We start from the raw sequence: 19,737 nt of genomic DNA, 5'->3' as shown, positions 1-19,737 counted from the left end.
CTCCTTTCAATAACGATTTCTTCCAATCTTAGCTAAAATTGTCCGATTTCAAACGGATCCATGACTAAATTTAGATGTGACCTAGACTAATCCATCTATTCTAATGTAAGTAATATTTTTATCGATCAAGACCTTGCATGTCCAGAAGATGAAAGTAGTAAAAATTAGCATGTTGAGTGGACATACGAGGAAACATAAGATTAGGAACAATGAAAGATAGAAATGACATCTATGGTGGATAAGTTGAGGAAGTCAATGTTGAGATGGTTCAAAAATATGAAAAGAAGATGCACATATGCTCCAAGGAGGCGGTGTGAAAGACTGGCAATGGCAGACCTGAAGAGAGACAGAGGTTGTTTAAAGAAGTATTTGGTAGAGATGATTAGACAAGACATACCTCCAACTTATCAAGGGCGTGAGCCTAGATAGAAGAATTAGATATGAAGAATCAGGTTAGAAGGCCTTTAATCAGAAATCGAAAGAACAAATACAAAGAGTTTTTCCTCCCGAAGACTGCAAAGTTAATACTCTTTGTCTAGAGGAATATACTCTAAGATAACTTTAAGTTTATGTTTCTCCATAGTATTATTATCACTGCATTTTCTATATTTTAAAAGAAATTTATTGCTTTGAAATTATAGAAAGAGAGAGAGAGAGTAATATTTTATTTGAATATTTTTTATGATAAGTTTTAAATCTCAATACATGCGTAGTATTGAAGAAAGAAAAAGATTGATATAGTAATTTCTTTCTATTTCTATTATAGTTTTTCTTATTTATATTTTTCCACATTATATAAGTTTTTTCGTGGTAGGAATAAACAAAAATATGATATATAGGTTATAAATATATATATTTTTTTTAAAAAAACATTTGGGGCCTGATTAGATTCAAGACAGGCCCAATCAATGGATTTCAAACTGAAAGCCCAATACTATTAGCGGGTTATATGGACCCGAATACCGAAGGATATCAGCCCCAATTTGAAATTGCGCGAGTCTACTTCGGCGCGTTCAGACCACTCTCCGTTGGCCGTCGAACTTCCTCCTCTCCTGCTCTTTCTCCGGCAAATCAAGTGGTGAGTTCCGATTGCTATATCTACATATTCTTCTCACAAAGCGATAGCTCTTATCCCTTTTTTCCCCGATTTATAAATTGAATTGCAATTATCCTCTCCCCATCGAGAAAGCTACTTTGTAGTTTAATTTATCCAATTATGCATTTCTGTTTCGGGATTGCCTAGTGTGTTTTACATGTATGGTGTGGTTTGCGAGCTATTGTACATGAGCGATTTTAACACCAGGTGCGCACCTAGAGGGGTAGAGGCTGCAGGTTTGCCTTAGGTATCAAAAATGGCTAAAATTTGTATTTCAGCTAATGGCTGAAAGTTGTATCAATCATGTATTTGAGTACTTCTGTTAGTAATTCTTCTTTGATGTCCTGTAATGTTAATGGGTAGTAAGGGTTTTGGCAGAAAAGATGGAATCTTTACCCTCTTGTAGTGAGTTTTCAACCTTTTGGGAAATAATTCTTTGTGTCAATTAATATTCCAAATCCTTTCATTAATTAGAGCAACCATTCAGGTGTTTACTAGGTAAACCCGCTATTGTGCAATAGCTCGCAAAACAATACAGGAGATGTGGAGCTTAATAACTCACTCCCGAGGAATGTAGCCGACTAGCAGTAACAACATCTTTTGATAATCTGTCGATAAGTCATCATTTAGTGACGGATTTTGTTGTTTAGCTATAAAATTTGTCAGTTCAATTTTTGTTTTTTTAGTAGTATCGAGTTGATCATTGTTGCAAGTTCGAGCTTAATTTTATCTTCCTAATTACCATTCAGAATGTGAGAAGCAGCAAGATTTTAGAGGACTTTGATTGAATATTATGGAAGAAACTCAATAGTCTTTAGGTTCGTCATAGTCTTAACTTATTGGACATATTTAACTACTGTGAAGACCTTTCGAGTATTCTCTGATTTATGCAAAAGATTGAACTTGATTTATATTTTTTTTTGGAAGGAAAATATGGACTTTTACCTGTTTGCTAGAGATGTTAAATGTATGCTCTCACTAACTGAACTTCCTTTTCAACAGATTGGATTTTTGAAACATGACGTTGCTAAGGAGGTATGTGTTGAGATTGTTCATTTCGTTGAAGTACATCACTGCAAATGTGGTAGATAGAAACAACGGACGAATTGTAGCAACATCATCTACGGTTGAACATTCAGTGAAACAGTCTCTGGAGTGCGGTAGAATTTGCAATGCAAAGGCAGCAGCAATCGTAGGAGAAGTGTTGGCAATGCGTCTCAAAGTGGAGGGTCTTGATCAGGGGCAAGAAAACGGGATCCATGTCAATGTAAATAAGGAGGTTGAGAAAATAGGTTTCAAGAATCGCACAAAAGTTTGGGCTATAGTTAACGGCCTTAAGAACAATGGAGTGAAACTTATTTTGGATGACAATGAAAATGACATTTCTCGCCCTAACTTCCACTAGAATAGTGCGTTGATCCTCCTATCACACGCCTACAAGGTACAAAAAGTGAATTATATATCGTCTCAGTAAATTAATTGTACTTAATATGTAGTCGACTCTTCAAATTTGATTATGCTTTATTTTTTTTCCAGATCCGTGAACTTCCTAAGTGAGTCCAATAGACAGATACATTGCCATAAATTTTGTTTAGTAGATACTAGATAAATGTTTTTTTCGTGTATGGAGGAGAATTTTGGGATATTTGTGATGAATTGGATAGTATAATCTGCATATTTTGTGTTCTTAAATCCCTTCGAAGTCAGTATCCTTCAAGCAACTAAAAAAACGATAGGTTCTATTCATCAGTCATCTATACTTTTTCTTTTTTTATGTATGGCATTTTTTTCATTATATTCCTTTGTTTTGCACTTCTGTTCAAGTCTCGCAACTATAGTTGAAGAAGTTGGAGTCATAGTTGAGCCTGGGCAACTGAGATGGAATAGAACGAGATCAACACGTATTCAAACAAAGGCAGATCCAAGATTTGCAGTGTAGCCGTCCACAATTGGGTTCACAGTCAAATATTTAGTAGATTTCTTTAATACATATTCTGCAGGACTTAAGATGGCACTCTCATCTTACTCCCTTTCTTCGTACTATTTAGAGCCCGTTTGGATGGGTTTAAAAAAAGTAACTTTTATGTATGAAGTGCTTTTAGAACTTTTATGTGCTGAAAGTTATTTTTATAAAGAAGCAGATGAGTGTTTGGATAAAAGTGCTTATGCTGAAAATAAGTTGTTGATGTGTTTGGCAAATAAGTGCTGTTAATATTAATGTAAACACAAATTTAAGCCATAAAGTTTTTAAAGTCACCCAAAAATGAAAAGTTAGGATTCCTAACTTTTTTTTTGAAGTGCTTAAATCAATTTTCTTTGACCATGGAAATTACTTTTATATCCCTTATATTTTAACTAAATTTTCAAATTACCTCTTTATTTTTAACCCTAAAATTCACATCTATTTTCCTCATTTCTTCAGCCAACGTCCACCAAGAACAGAGACGCCAATAGCTATGGCAATTCCGACAGCGGAGAAAGTGTAAGGTGAGATCTGTATCATAGCTCTGGACCACGAGCTTGATGCTCCCACAACCGCCATTGTTGAAGCTGCTGACATTGTGAAATCTGATTTTGCTTTGGTTTCTAACAATTTTCTCCTTTGTCGATCTTGAGATTTCTTCAGTTTGGGTGAGAGAGAGAGAAGGGGATTGAAGAGAAGACGGAGACTAACGTCTGGAATTCTCCCACCAACAAGAGTTCTTCCTCCGTCACTCCACAATCTCTCCATTGTAGATGTCATAAATCCCCTTTTGAGGTAAGTTAAATCTCTGCATATCTTCATATTTGAGCTTGTTGTTCCCCTTTTTTTTGTTGAATGGTATGAAAAGAATCAATTTTAGACAATTTTGGTTAGAACCATAATTTTTCTTTAAAGGATTGTTCATTTGGTTATTTAATTACTGCTTCTGTTAGTGGTACTTCATAGTTTCATATTTGAGCTTGTCGTTCCATTTGTTTTGGTTGAATGGTATGAAAAGAATCAATTTTAGACATTTTTGGTTTCATTTGGTTGTTTAATTTCTGCTTCTGTTAGTGGTCTTCATAGTTTCATATTTGAGCTTGTTCCATTTTTCTGTAAATTTTATGTAAAGAATCAATTTTAGACACTTTTGATTAGACCCCAGAATTTTTCTTCGAAGGATTTATTCATTTGTTTGTTTAACTTCTGCTTCTTTAGTGGTACTTCATAGTGGTACTTCATAGTTTCGAAGGCCGATATACAACATGTTCTCTCAACTAATATTTCAGTTTTAAGCTTTTCAATATATGTGCAAAATCAAATTAAGGCATATAGTTTGAAACAGAGGGTTAAAGAACCATTTTTCCATAAATATGTGCAGATATCAATTAGAAAAATGTATTTTTTTACATGTTATCACCTAAACAGTGATTATGATTAATGAAATTTCTTCTAAAAATGTGATCTTTACCTGCAACAATAAAAATAAATTCAAAATCCTTTATTCCTTATCTAATCAATCAACTACCCAACAAACAAAATATTTAAGCACATCATTCATAAGTTTTTTCTTCTTCAGATTTTTTTATAAATACATGTCCCATCGTTCTATTCCTTTCTTCAGATTGTTTACATTCAATTATGCCGGAAACTAGTAAAGCACGAAGTAATGCTAAGTGGGATGATGATGCCAACATTAAATTTATAGATTTGTGTGAAAATGAGATTAGACAAGGACGTAGAGCACACACTCATTTAAATAGAGATGGATGGAATTGATGTCTATTGGATGGGGTTTCGTGATATGTTGCTAGCGACATTTCTAATGCTTGATGCTTGTATTATATGAATATTTTCCACTTCTCGTATTTATAGTGGAGTGGTTTTGGTTGGAAACAAAAGATACTAAAGCAACCACATTACTCCATCAAACTTCATTAGAAAGCGTAAATGGGACATGTATTTATAAAAAAATATAGTGGAGTGGTTTCGGTTGGAAACAAAAGATACGAAAGTAATGACCACATTACTCCAACAAACTTCATTAGAAAGCGTAAATGGGACATGTATTTATAAAAAAATTAACTTAAATAAACATTTTATAGTGGAAGTGATTTTACATTATAAATTACTTTTGATTAAAATCAACTTTAGAGTTTAAGAATCTTTTAAATCAACTTATTATGGTGTTAACAGCTTTAAAGGTATTTCAGTCATTTTGACAGAAAATAAGTGCTTAACAACACTTATTTGCCAAATACATCAACAACTTATTTTCAGCATAAACACTTTTATCCAAACACTCAACTGCTTATTTATAAAAATAACTTTCAGCATTTATAAAAGTTCTAAAAACACTTCATACATAAAAGTTACTTTTTTTTAGTCCATCCAAACGGGCTCATATAGAGAGTATTGTGGAAAATGAATAAAAATCTGCTTTCTCAGCTCTTGTAAAAACCCCTAAACCTCAAATTCCATTGAAATCAAGTAGAAATTTGTATCCGAAGTGGGAAGTGGAAGGGAAGAAATGGCGTTCAGATCCAGAGAAATGATGAAAAAGATAGTGAAGAATATAGGTGGAGAGAAGAACTTGGCATCTAGAGTTAAACAACGGCTTGAGAAATGCGTACCAAATGCAAAAGTCGTCATGGGCCGTGCTCAGCGTGGCCTCTTTGCTGGCCGCCACATTCAGTTTGGTAATAGGGTCAGCGAGAAGGGCGGAAATAGGTGAGTTTTTTCTTCTTCGCAATTTTCTATTTCTACGCTAAATGTGAGATTTTGTTAAGTTTCTTCTTTAGATTACCTTGCTCGGATGTTGTTTCAATTTCTAGGCAATTTTCTATTATTAATTAGGTATGTTTTCATCCATTTAGGAGTTTCTCACAATTTCCTCTATCGAAAGAGACAGGAAATTCATTAGTTGTTGTTTTATAGCATTCAATGGTATTGTATTAAATGCTAGTCTGCTAACGTAGTGGACTGAGTAGTTTCGTAGCAAACCCAAATTCTCAAATATTATATACTAACTATTAACCAAATTACGACCACAACACTTAAACTATTGAAATACACTAGAAAATACTGAATCAACAAGTAACAAAGGATAGATATAAGAATGGGCATAAGAAGATTAGATCTAGAACAAAGGTGAGAGGAACAAACAATATCTTTATAGTAGGCATAAACCGTTCTTTCTCATCCGTCGTCCTTTTAGTTAGTTATTAATTGGGCATGGGTCCCAAATCAACCTTTGTGAAGGCCTTCCAGTTCTGTTGCTTCTTCTCGGTCCAATAGCTAGTTGTGTCACATCCGTGTAGGTATTGACATTGGACGAGGCTAGTTCATAACAATACTCCTGTCCTTAATAAGAACCTTGTCCTCAAGGTTCGAGTCAAGAATAGTGTTAATAGCATGCTCCCCACCAATTGTAGCCAAGACAAACTGTGTAATGTTGGGAAAAAATAGTATGTGATCTAGTATAGTTCTTGCAACAACATGAACCACCAACCTGGAAACAATATAAAAGACGGTCTGCTCATTACCAAAACCCTCAAATGCAAACAAGCTCTTTCCAAACACAATTGTAGTGTAAACTTTAGCACCCATAAATTGTGTAGCACATGTAACAACAGCTGCAACTCAAAAGGAGAACACTTGACCCAAGAAGCAACCAAGCCACTGATATGTGCCATGTATGCCAAGAGAAAAACTTCTTGCTTGTTACATACCTTGCGGAGACGTCCACGATTATATAGCATAAGCACTTGCCTTAGTAACAATTAACTTTGGTCTAAACAATGGGGCACATTTCTCCAGTTGCTTCCAGTCAATATAACCAGTGCTTGCATCCAATTTGCATGACATGGTCTTGAAAAACATTGGGACACTAAAAGACTTTTTCGGGTTAGTCTGATAACTATGTGAAAGATGTGGACTCTGATATGGTCTCTCGACCATGCCAAAATGCTTGTTCCTCCATAGTACTGTGCACCCAGATGCCATCCTCTGTAGGTGATGGTATATAGTGACATCAGATTCACTGAAGAGTTATGCTCAAGACCCTTCCATTGCCTAGTTTTCTTAAGCTTAATAATATTAGCATAATGTGGGTCAATGTGTTCAAGTAGTGCATTCCACTGCTTTATCCATGTATGTTGCACTAAACTAACATGATTGAGTGCTAACAGAAATTTTAAGGAACTACTAAAATGTTTAGATGCATCAGTGCCTACATGTTTCAGCCAATGACCACAAACTTGTTCACCCAACACTGTAACTACTAAAAAATAAGTAGAAACAGAACTACTATTTGGAAACATATTCTCATTGGCACCACAGGATAGAAGAATACCATGTATACCAGGATCAAATGGACGATTTGCAAAGGCGAGAGAAACAATGAAAAATAAGGTTGAAGAGTCATGCTCCAGTCAGAATCGCTGTTTGGCGAAAGGCTGTCGTGAAAACAAAATAAAGAGAACTCAATGCGATCCAATTGTTCTGCCTTTGTGCAACCCTCAATTGGTTCCCCACTAACCGCTCCAAAATCGCTGTATTGACAGGAACAACTATGAGGTACCTAGGACGTGGTTCGCGCACATGTTGAGTAGCAAATTGTGAGCAACCCATTCCCAAGCTGTGTTTGAGCTGAGAAGTATGCTGTCCAGTGTCAAACCAATAGCAAGGGGGTAAGCCATTTTTCATGCTTACACACAATGTTAGATCCTCAAAATCATCAAGGGCAGAGAGGGCTAGGCGAATAGGCATGGGAAAAATTCGGCAATCACATCATCTTCAGTAGGAATGATAAGTGAAGTCTCTCCCTCATTCATGTCTTTATTTTCAGCAACAACATAGTCATTGGTCACATCACTCAGGGCAACAAGATCCTCAGAATCACTAGGGAAATGTGTTTCAATAGTATCTTTGGTCATCGTACATACCTTGTGTGGTTCCAGTATAGCACCTTTAGCCCAATCGGAAAATTCATCAAACACCTTGCCCGCATTGCTTTGGCATTCTGATTGCTCACCATAATATTGTGGTAAAAGTGAGTTGGTTATGTTGCTCCATTGTGAATGAACATATGTGTGGCCTGGGAAGAGTACATGTGACTCATGAAAGCTTGACAACATATCCTCACAACGATTTAGGTACTCAATCACGTAGGTTACCTGCCCGAGATTGGCGAATCTCCCTCTCGCGGAATCAAGTCCCTTTTGTTTAAATCAAATTCTCACCTTAGCAGCAAAATGCGGCCAATGAATCAATTGATTATTCATAAATAACCACCGGTACCATTCCAATGCTTCATTATCAAGGTAGAACTACACTACACTAAGCTTCTGATCTTCCTCAATTTTATGGAAATCGAATAATGCTCTGCTTGGACTATCCAAGCCTTCGGATTCTCGCCTCGAAACTGCCATAATTTGGCGTCTATAATTGTGTTTCGGGGTTCAAAAGAGGTCGTAGCATTTCCCCCCAAAACCTCCAGCAACATCGAACGGAATTTGGCGTGATCTTTGGAGATAGAATCGCTCATTTCTTGGATAGAATCACAGATTGAATCATCAACAAAAGCCTCGAGTACTTTTTGGTCCTCCATTATAGAGGCCTCTGAATGAAAGCACCAATGTAGCAAATCCGAATTCTCAACACGAATACTCAAGTATTATATACTAACAGATAACCAAATTACAACGACAACACTTAAAACTATTGAACTACAATGAAAATACTGAATTAACAAGTAACAAGGATAGATTTAAGAATGAGGATGAGAATATTAGATTCTAGAACGAAGATGAGAGGAACAACAGTTTCTTCACAATAGGCATAAACCATTCTTTGTCATCCGTCGTCCTTTTAGCTAGTTGTTAATTGGACCTGGGTCCCAAATCAACCTTTGTGAAGGGCTTCCAGTTCTGTTGCTTCTTCTCGGCCCAATAACTAGTTTTGTCACATCCGTGTAGGTATTGACATTGGGCCGCGGTTGGTCATAACAAGTTTTCATCTAAAATGTTCAATTTTTGAAAGTTTGTGGTAAACTGGAAGTTGGGATTGATTCTGTAAAATAATGAAAAAAATATCAAGTTCTAAAAGTGAAATCTCGTTACTGGCTAGAAGTTATCAGAAGGCATCTTCTGTTTTACTGTGTAAATATGGAAATCATCTTTTAACTGCTTATAATGAATGTCATTTACAATGGCAACCACTTCAAAGAAAATTTATTTATAGCCAAATGTGATTTTATGCCTGTTTCTGCTCAAGGCTATGCAGCTTCTACAACATGAAAGTGAGGCATATGAGAATTTGGTAATTTTGGTTAATGAGTAATAACAACTTGGAAGGGGTTTCATTTTGAGCTGCATTTGGTTGCCTTGGAAATGCCTTGTGAGGTTTCAGTTTATTTATATTTTCTGATTCAAGAATCACCCTTTTTGGGATGGTTTTGGTAAACGGTAAAAAGCAGTGAACATGAGAATCCTTGATCCTATTAGTCCTTATTAAAAATATATGTTTTGCTTGAAGTTTTGACTGAAGTACATCTCAGTTGTTCAAAAAACTTGATAATTCCCAAATTAGAATTTGGTATATTGCCAAAATGTTTGTTCTAGGACATTATTTTCTAGCTACTCTTTGGTTACCAAAGATGGAAAAGGTAAGGTTATATTTTTGACTGCAGTTTAGTTCCGATGTTATGTGGTAAATCATAATAAGCTGCCATTCTTTGCTTTCCCCAAAAAATAAAACTGTGATTGTTTATATGAACAGGTCGAGGAGGACTTGGAAGCCTAATGTGCAAGAGAACGACTTTTCAGCTATATCCTAGATCGTCAGATTCGTGTAAAAGTTACAACTCATGCCCTGCGATGTATTGACAAGGCAGGGGGTATTGATGAGTACCTGCTGAAGACACCTTACCATGAGATGGACACTGAATTAGGCCTCTTCTGGAAAGCTAAGATTGAGAAGTTGTATGAGGAGCTCGGGAAAATGGAGGTAGTTTTCTTTACACCTGAAGATGAAACAAAACTTGAAGAGCAATTTAAGGAAGTAAAGTTGGAAGAACGAGAAGCCCGTAGGGAAGCCAGAAGGAAGATGTATGGTTGGTCACCCAAATCCGAGCTAAAAGCAGATTCTGAAGGAACTGATGGAGAAGGAAGCTTACCCACTGACTTCCATGAAGGGATGGTCGCCAATGCTTGAAAGCATTGACAAAATGTTGGTGGTGTCCGAGTTGCTTCCTGATATTGAAGGGCATCTTTTGTTGGTCCTGACATTTTTAGTGTCTAGAATACCATGAATTTTCCGTTGCATCTGATCTAGTGTAAAACTTTTCTGCCTTGATAGCAAGCCAAGTAAAGGTGCTGTTTGGGTATAATAAAGAGAAATTCTACAGCTATCACAATACTATGTAGTTGGCTTGATTAAATTAATCATCTTTGCAGGTTAATACAATACCCAAACATCAATGTAATAGTAACTAATGTTATTGCATTCTTCTTGAAGACTAATTGTCTTATGTAAAATACTATTTAAGCACTAAAAAACTCATTATATTGAGTTCAAATGGGGCTTGGAGAGAGTAAGATGTACGCAACCTTATCCTTGATAGAGAGGCTGTTTTTGATTAACCCTCTTTAACCTTCCTCCTATATCTTGTCTTGGTAAACAAGCTCATATAGGCGTAGTTGTTACTTTAATACTTTTGACTTTGCAAAATTTCTTCTTTATATGATTTTCCCAGATGCTCTCCAATTTACTTTTATTGCAGAAAACTAAAGTTACTTGGAGGACATGTGTTCCTAAGATGATTCTAAGGTAAAGATTGCTAAGCTTACTCTTGAATATATATACATTTCAAAAATTGTTTAAGCAACACCATTTATATAAGGATAAAAAGTGAGTAACATATTAATTTATTTTCATCGGAGATTCTCATTTTAACCGAAAACTTCCCAAAATGAGAACTTTAAGAGCAAACCATTGGGGAATACACACAATTAAAAAAAAAACACTTCCCATAATAACTGCAGTTGCTATTTGATCCTACATATTCTGCTTATCCCAACAACATAAGGAATGCGCGAATTTTAGTGCTAAAAGTCTTGTGGAGAAAAGGTTGTTGAACACAGACATACGACAACAAAAAGATAGGGAAAAGAACAATTATACCTCAAAACGACAACAAAAAGATAAGGAAAAGAACATTTATACCTCAAAAAGGAAAAATATTTATCCTTAATTGCCTCATTACCGGCAGAGTATCACATAGGACTAATCTCACTCCTATATGATACCGATATGATATCAATATACCGATGGAGTATCACAAAGAATATATTTTCTACCAATTTGGAGTAGTAATTAAGATTGTGACTTTAATAATTTCCTCTTAATTGTTTCATTTTTATTTCTTAAAAAAAAAGAGCTCAATCCTATATGATACCGATAGGGTATCAATATACTAACAAAGTATAACAGATAATTAAGTTCAGTCTTATATGATACCGATATGGTATCAATATATCGATGGAGTATCATGGATAATTAATTCATAACAGTGATGCTGACTGTATGCGCGAAATAAAAAAGGAGAAAGTGGGGTAAGAGAGTAAATAATTTGGGTCATGAGTTCATTAAGAATAAATAGTTTGAATTCCCACATAGCGGGACTTAGAAAGCTTGAATTAACCCTTTTCAATAGAAGCTTGGAGATTTTTCCATATCTCTTTCCTTGGAGAGAATTTGGGAGAAACTTAAGAGGTTTGATCTTGTGATTTGGAAGAATGAGGGTTTAGGAGTATTAGGAATTAGTTATAGGCTAGGAATTAATCCCCAGAAACGTCCATGTTCATAATTAAACTAATGGAAAAAGACCCAAACACCCCAATGAAAAACTGCCGAAGTGTACTGCATGATCTACTTCTTCGGTCCGTGAAACGTTCCATGGACCGTGGAGTAGTCCGTAGAAGGTAGGGGGTCAATTCTGGTCAAATGGGAGATTTGATTGACGGGATAATGGGTCTTGTAGCGCATGATGGGCCATGAAGGGCCTCGTGGAACCACTCTTTAGAAGTCACTGAGATCTCCTCCTCCACGACATAGTCTACTGGTCGTCGTCCTCACCACGGGTCGTGAAGAGCATCGTATAAGGGGGACTTGCCCAAGGTCCTGAGGGTTGAGTCTTACGGACCGTTCTACAGCCCATGGAAATGTGTACGGGCTGTAGAATATGCACACAGCGGATACATAATCATAGATCTTAATCTTACATAACACAATAATGTAAATTAAAAACAAAATTCAGAAAGCTACAATCTTTCACTATTTCCTGATTTCTTTACCAAGTACTTTTGTGGGCAAGTATTGCTTTTTCGAATGGATCATTTCTCTTTTCTCATCTTCAGCCTATTTATACTAGTTTTCTCACTCAAGAATGAATAGGAAAAGTCAAACGAATTTTAGGCTTAATGAGCAATCAAGAGGGGCATTCAAGTGAGAATCAATTGTGATTAATACAAAAACGTTTTCAGCCATTAAGGCCAAGCACTTTTGCCATTAACTCAACATTTGAATTTCAAATATTCCATCTTTTAAAGAATATCAACAATATAAAAAATAATTGGTTCTTCTTTTTCAAACGTGGTCAATTAATCAGGCATAGTGGGGACCGTCGATATATTTAACTGAGGCTTTCAATTAGGACAATGATTCACAAATGAATTAATTAACCATATCGCAATAAAGTATAAATTATTCCACTAAAAATCTGTAATTGTACGCCTCGATTTAATCTCAAAATCTACCACTACATCTTATTTTACCCATAATGTTAGAATTACCAACACCAATCAATTAAATCAAAATTTCTGAAAAAATTAATTTATTGACAAACTTAATCCTTTATCATTATACTTAATTTATTTCAGTCTCAGATATAAAAATCTACCTGCAGAGTTTCACGTGAAAACATATAAGCAATCATAAAGGGGTATCTTCTATCTCAAGATCGAGACATAGTTCTATCAACTAATTGTAATTTCACTAATGTTATTTGTCATTATCCAATCTATTAGAAATTTATTGACTCATTAAAAGAGTATCACATTTTAGTAGATTAAAATAATAAATCAAATTACATAGATCATAATAATTATATCACGATTACGACTATAAGTACATGTAGTGGACTTGAGATATTGTTTATTAAAATTCAGAATCTAAACAAATATCTCAATTTGGTCCGATCAAATACATACTAAATGTACTAGCACAAGAATTTGGATTGTATTATTCCCATAATTAAGATCAAATTCTATTTAATTTTGTGCTACAATCATCAAGATGTTTGTCCAACTTCATCTTTAATTGTGAACATTTAATTTATAACTTATATGAACCGATAATTTTAATCTTCTGTGTATGAGTTAAATAACTCTAACTCCATACACAAAATCGTCTACTATATAAGCAATGGACTCACATATAAATATAATGATCTACTCAAATAAAGACTTTATTATAATATATAAGATAAAATAAAATAAATTATCTTTACTAGAGATTAAATAAAATATTATAACTCAACTACATGGTTCATAGTATATCCCAACAGTAATGGTGGTTAAATAATCTCACTAACTTTTTATCCGTTTTCATTTTGAGACTCCATCTCAATCTCATTTTACTTTAATCCTATAATTCTATTTTTTTAACGTATCATTTAAACATAAAAAACGTTATCCAAAACATTTAATTGAATAATACCATATATATATATACTATTTTTTTCATCATTTCAGAGCTGATGAAATCGACGAAATTTCATTTCGTAACTCGAAACTCCGAAAGAATCCAAAATCAATATTTCACAACTTAAGCTTCTTAAAACTCCAAACTTTCAAAAATCACAACTTTTCAAAGAACTGTCACGGCCCAAAATGGGCCATGAGTGGCACCCACACTTAACCTCCTAGGTGGGAGAACCAACGATACAAACTCCAACTAATAACAATAACGCGGAAGTTCAAATAAATATATTTTCCCCAAAACCTGAAAGTCATCACATGAAGGACATCTAAATTCTAAAACTAAGTCTCGAATTATCAAACACCAAATAAATAAATAACATAACGTGTCTGAAAACTAAGGACACCATGCCATGATAAGAGATTCCATCGCCAGCTAGAAGGATAGCTCACCCTGAAATCTTATGAACTGGAGACCGACTAGAGCTGAGGTCGAGTCGAAGTCGGTGGAACACTCGCTGCACCCCATAAAATAAAACAAGAAAAGATACAAGTAGGGGTCAGTACAGGACAATATGTACTGAGTAGATATCATCGGTCGACTCAAAATAGGAATTAATATACATAAAATAATAGTGAAAAATCAACCATAACACTTAACAGGAGGCAACCAATGAACAATTACATAACCAGTCAACAATATCAAGATCACACAGGAGGATTCATGCCTCCACATCACACTCTTTTGGAAAATGAGTTATTAGAGATTGGGTAGCATTAAGTCATTTTAATTTATTTTCCTTTAATATTACCGTGCCGGAACGTGACACCCGATCCAAATATATCATGTCGGAACGTGACACCCGATCCAAATATACTGTGTCGGAACGTGACACCCGATCCAAATATGTCGTGTCGGAACGTGACACCCGATCCAAATATATTGTGTCAGAATGTGACACCCGATCCAAATATAGTTAATTTATCATTATTCATGATTACATTCCACTTCATTAACAATATTTCATCAAGCCTTCTTTATTCAAGGCACCATTTTTGATAGGGCAAGTTCAAGATTATGGATTTCATGGCCTCGGGATTTCAGACCAATCACAACAACATATCAACTATCCAAACCACAACAATTAAATGCGTAGTAAATTTCACACATTACCCAATGAATATCAATCACTATTAAGAATATATCTATGATATAGAATAAAAACCATAACCTACCTCAATCGAAGAACCGAAGTAAAGCAAGCTAATCCACCAATGTCTTTTCTTTCTTCAATGCCTCAGACCAATTTCAATCTATCAATATATAATATTTATAAGTAAACTAATCCGTAAACACCAATATTATATATATGTTTAACCTAGACCCAATAACTCACTCAATTCTATAGTCGCGTTCCTAATCTTGATGCCACTTAACATGTAAACTCCCATATTTTCTGAATTTTAAAACTAGGGTTAAACCTCAATTAAATTAAATAATCACTTTAAAACTTGAGCCTTTCGTAACGCTTCCGAACGATCAAAATCTGTTCAAATACATAATCTTCATAAGAATACGAACTCAATGACACCCATATTGCTATATTTATTTTCGAATAAAAAATTGGGTCAAAAAGTCATCCCGAGTCATTGAAGTCAAATCTGAAATTTTCTTTTCGATTATGTTCTCTCATGATAAAATAAACTCACATGTCAAATTTCAGCTAAAACGGATCGTTATTCAACCCCCAAATCAAGATTTTATGTGAAGAACCCTAGGGTCATATTTTCTTATTTCAACATTATTTCTCCACCAATATACCCTAAAAATATATTCATAATCACATAAAAATTTAATGGAAAGGATGAAAATAATTACCTTGACGCTTTGGAATGAAAATCTTTATTTTTCTCTTCTCCTTTAATTTTCTTTTCCCTTTTCTTTTCTTTCTTCCTCCGTATTTTTTTTTCTCCTAGTTTCTGCGTTTATTTTCGTGTTTACGCCGTTGTTACATCTGATGGCTTAATGCCATCACATTTTTTTTATATATATATATATATATTTGTTTTTTTTATTATTATTATTATTTATTTTCTTCTTTTTCTTTTCTGAATCGAAATTAATAAACCCTATCCTTTTTCTTTAATAATTGGTATAGAATATTAAGTAAAATACCAACTTAGCCCACTAATTAAATTAGTTATTTAAATTTACCCCTCAACTAAATAAATATGGTTATCGAATAGTCTAACGTACTCATAAGAAAATACGGAATGCGTCTTTTATGAACTAAAAAGCTCTATTTCTCAAAATGACATAATGGGTCGTTACAATAGATACCAATTTACCCACCGTTCGTCCCCGAACGGTCAAAAGAAGAGCGAGGATTGAAAAGGGTACCTGACTCGACGAACATATGTGGATATCTTCCACGCATATCTGCCTCAGTCTCCCAAGTTGACTCCTCAACCGGACGATTCTTCTGTTGAACCTTCACAGACGCAATCTTCCTTGACCTCAACTTACAGACCTCCCTATCAAGAATAGCTACAGGCTCCTCCTCGTAAGACAATTTCTCATCAAACAAGACTGAATTCAAGAGAATAATATAGTTTCCATCACCATGATATTTCTATAGCATAGACATATGAAACACTGGGTGCACCCTAGACAAACCTGGAGGTAAAGCCAATTCATAGGCCACTTCTCCAACACGCTTAAGAACTTCAAACAACCCAAAATACCTCGGACTGAGCTTACCTCGCTTACCAAATCTCACCACACCCTTCATGGGTGAAACCTTCAACAACACTTGTTCTCCCTCCATAAACTCCATGTTCTTGACCTTTCGGTCTACACACTCCTTCTGTCTGCTCTGAGCTGCTAGAAGCTTCTTCTGAATGAATTTCACCTTCTCTAATAATTCCCTCAAAAGATCAGTTCCCTAAGGTCTCACCTCAAACGCATCAAACCAACTAATAGGAGACCTACATCTCCTCTCATACAATCCCTCAAACGGAGCTATATCAATACTTGAGTGATAGCTATTATTATACGAAAACTCTGCTAAGGGTAGGAACTAATCCCAATGATCACCAAAATCTATTACGCATGCATGAAGCATATCCTCTAGCACTTGAATTGTCCTCTCAGATTGCCCATCGGTCTGAGGGTGAAATGCAGTATTAAGGTCCAATCTAGTACCTAACTCAGCATGCAAGGTCCTCCAAAAGTTAAAAGTAAATTGCGTACCTCTATCTGATATGATAGAAATCGGAACTCCATGTAATCGAACAATCTCGCGGATATAGAGTTTGGCTAACTTCTCTGCATCATAAGTCACCAATGCGAGGAAGAGGATACCTATTTATAATAGTTACCTTGTTCAGCTGCCTATAGTCTATGCACATACGAAGGCTACCATCATTCTTCTTCACAAATAAAATTGGAGCACCCCAAGAAGAGGCACTCGTTCTAATAAAACATTTACCCAACAACTCCTGAAGTTGGGCCTTCAACTCTCTCAACTCAGTCAGAGCCATTCTATAAGGTGGAATGAAAATAGGGCGATTGTCGGGCTCCAGGTCGATACAAAAATCTGTATATTTATTAGGTGGCATACCAGGTAAATATGCGGGGAAAATATTCATAAACTCACGCACTATCGAAATAGACTCAATCGATGGCACTCCAGAACTATCATCCCTGAGATGTGCTAGGAAGGCTAAACAACCCTTACTTACCAACCTCTTAGCATGAAGAAAAGAGATAATCCGTCCTGGAGCGGGAAGATAGTCACCCTCCAATACCAATTGATCCATCCTAGGCTTGGCTAATGTCATAGTCTTAGCATTACAATCTAAGATAGCAAAATTTGGAGAGAGCCAAGTCATACCCAAGATTACATCAAAGTCAATCATCTCTAGAATAATCAAATCTACATAAGTTCTGCTCTCCACAAAAGTCACAAGGCAAGACTTATACACTTTCTCAACTAGCACAGACTTACCAACAGTAGTACAAACACGAATAGGCATGTTAAGTAAGTCACAATGTAAATCGAGTCCATCAGCAAATACGAAAGATACATAAAAAAATGTGGATCCAAGATCAAACAATACAAAAGCCAAGCGATCGCAGACCAGAATAGTACCTGTGACAACAACATCGAATGTCTCTGCCTCTGACATCCCAGGGAAAGCATAACAATGGGCTCTATAGCGAAGCTATCTGGCTTCACCCCCTCCACCTCTATCATAAAATCAACCACTTCCAAAGGTCTAACCCAATTTTATATGCACGTTCTTACTAAAATCTTCGATTGCCTTTACCCAAGTTTACTTGTTGGGTCTTCTTGTACCCATAATCTTGTCGTTCCTATATCGATCCACTTTCTTAGAGCTTACGATAAAGTCACCGATCCTTATTTAGAATGTTTGAAATATACTCAACAACCTAAACGCATTAATCGTATCTAAGATCTATCCCTAGAACACATTATACCTATCGAGAAGACTGTACCTCAAATGACTCGCACCTTCCTACTCATTGAATAACTACAAAACATTATCAAATTCGACCCATTCTATCTCTATCCCAAGCGATATACATTTTTTTCATAGGTAAGGTCGCTAGCAGAAGTAACACAATCCATAATCTAACCAAGTAAGCATCGATGTCATTATAGTAGTCATATCCTGACCCTTTTTGATATACACTCAATCTATAAAACTGCAATAGAGATTCTGACCACAATCCTTTCACAAAGTGGCAAAATCCGCTCTTTTGGATTGAAGCAAAGTTGCATATTTGGATAAGGCACGAAACCTGGTCTCACAGGCTACAACGAATACCTTTCCTTGCTCTACATTTTGGAACTCATGTCCCCTCTTGTCCCTCTAGGTCTAGGGATATACTTTTTTATGAAGAAGTCAGTAGACGTTGCCTAGCTGCCTGATCTCTGCCTCGGGTGGGTTTTCTTCTACGACCTCTACCATGATCTCTCATCACTAACCCCCTCTAGCTACAGCCCTAATGGCTGGCTCAGGTGATGCTATTGTTTTAGTTCTGAACATTTGCAAAAATAGAGTGAAGAAGGTCAGATACCAATTTGTATCACCTAGATACCAATTGGATTCAAGTGATAGCACGAAAGAAAGAAGGAATGGAGTTTTCCTAAAGTCTCGTAGCCTCTCGAAGAAAAGTAAAGGCGTCCCCATACCGTTCCGCAAGACTCTGCTAGACCTATCCTTGTGTGATGAGATCACCGAACCTAAAGCTCTGATACCAAGTTTGTCACGACCCAAAATGGGCCATGAGTGGCACCCACACTTAACCTCCTAGGTGGGAGAACCAACGATACAAACTCCAACTAATAACAATAACGCGGAAGTTCAAATAAATATATTTTCCCCAAAACCTGAAAGTCATCACATGAAGGACATCTAAATTCTAAAACTAAGTTTCGAATTATCAAACACCAAATAAATAAATAACATAACGTGTCTGAAAACTAAGGACACCATGCCATGATAAGAGATTCCATCGCCAGCTAGAAGGATAGCTCACCCTGAAATCTTATGAACTGGAGACCGACTAGAGCTGAGGTCGAGTCGAAGTCGGTGGAACACTCGCTGCACCCCATAAAATAAAACAAGAAAAGATACAAGTAGGGGTCAGTACAGGACAATATGTACTGAGTAGATATCATCGGCCGACTCAAAATAGGAATTAATATACATAAAATAATAGTGAAAAATCAACCATAACACTTAACAGGAGGCAACCAATGAACAATTACATAACCAGTCAACAATATCAAGATCACACAGGAGGATTCATGCCTCCACATCACACTCTTTTGGAAAATGAGTTATTAGAGATTGGGTAGCATTAAGTCATTTTAATTTATTTTCCT

General features: G+C 35.7%; 1 protein-coding gene and 1 pseudogene across 3 annotated transcripts; both read left to right on the top strand.

Moving 5' to 3' along the window:
- The first annotated feature begins 987 nt into the window (after positions 1-987).
- On the top strand, positions 988-9,940 carry LOC129902913 (uncharacterized). Of its 3 annotated transcripts, none has more exons than XM_055978360.1 (5): positions 988-1,078; positions 2,099-2,537; positions 3,519-3,583; positions 3,723-3,854; positions 9,840-9,940. In XM_055978360.1, the coding sequence occupies exon 2, from the start codon at positions 2,115-2,117 to the stop codon at positions 2,499-2,501; it is 387 nt and encodes a 128-aa protein (XP_055834335.1). In that variant the 5' UTR covers positions 988-1,078; positions 2,099-2,114; the 3' UTR covers positions 2,502-2,537; positions 3,519-3,583; positions 3,723-3,854; positions 9,840-9,940. The 3 variants fall into 3 exon arrangements, with proteins under 3 accessions (XP_055834335.1, XP_055834336.1, XP_055834334.1); XM_055978361.1 differs by having other exon boundaries at positions 3,713-3,854; XM_055978359.1 differs by having other exon boundaries at positions 3,519-3,854.
- On the top strand, positions 5,390-10,526 carry LOC129902912 (uncharacterized; annotated as a pseudogene).
- The last annotated feature ends 9,211 nt before the right edge of the window (positions 10,527-19,737 follow it).

This window comes from Solanum dulcamara, chromosome 9 (assembly GCF_947179165.1).
Source record: "Solanum dulcamara chromosome 9, daSolDulc1.2, whole genome shotgun sequence".
NCBI lineage: Eukaryota > Viridiplantae > Streptophyta > Magnoliopsida > Solanales > Solanaceae > Solanum > Solanum dulcamara.
This window is presented reverse-complemented; position numbering and strand designations above follow the sequence as displayed.

Bases quoted from the DNA above. Each gene is read 5' to 3' on its own strand.
- LOC129902913 (XM_055978360.1), top strand. From the start codon at position 2,115: ATGACGTTGCTAAGGAGGTATGTGTTGAGATTGTTCATTTCGTTGAAG.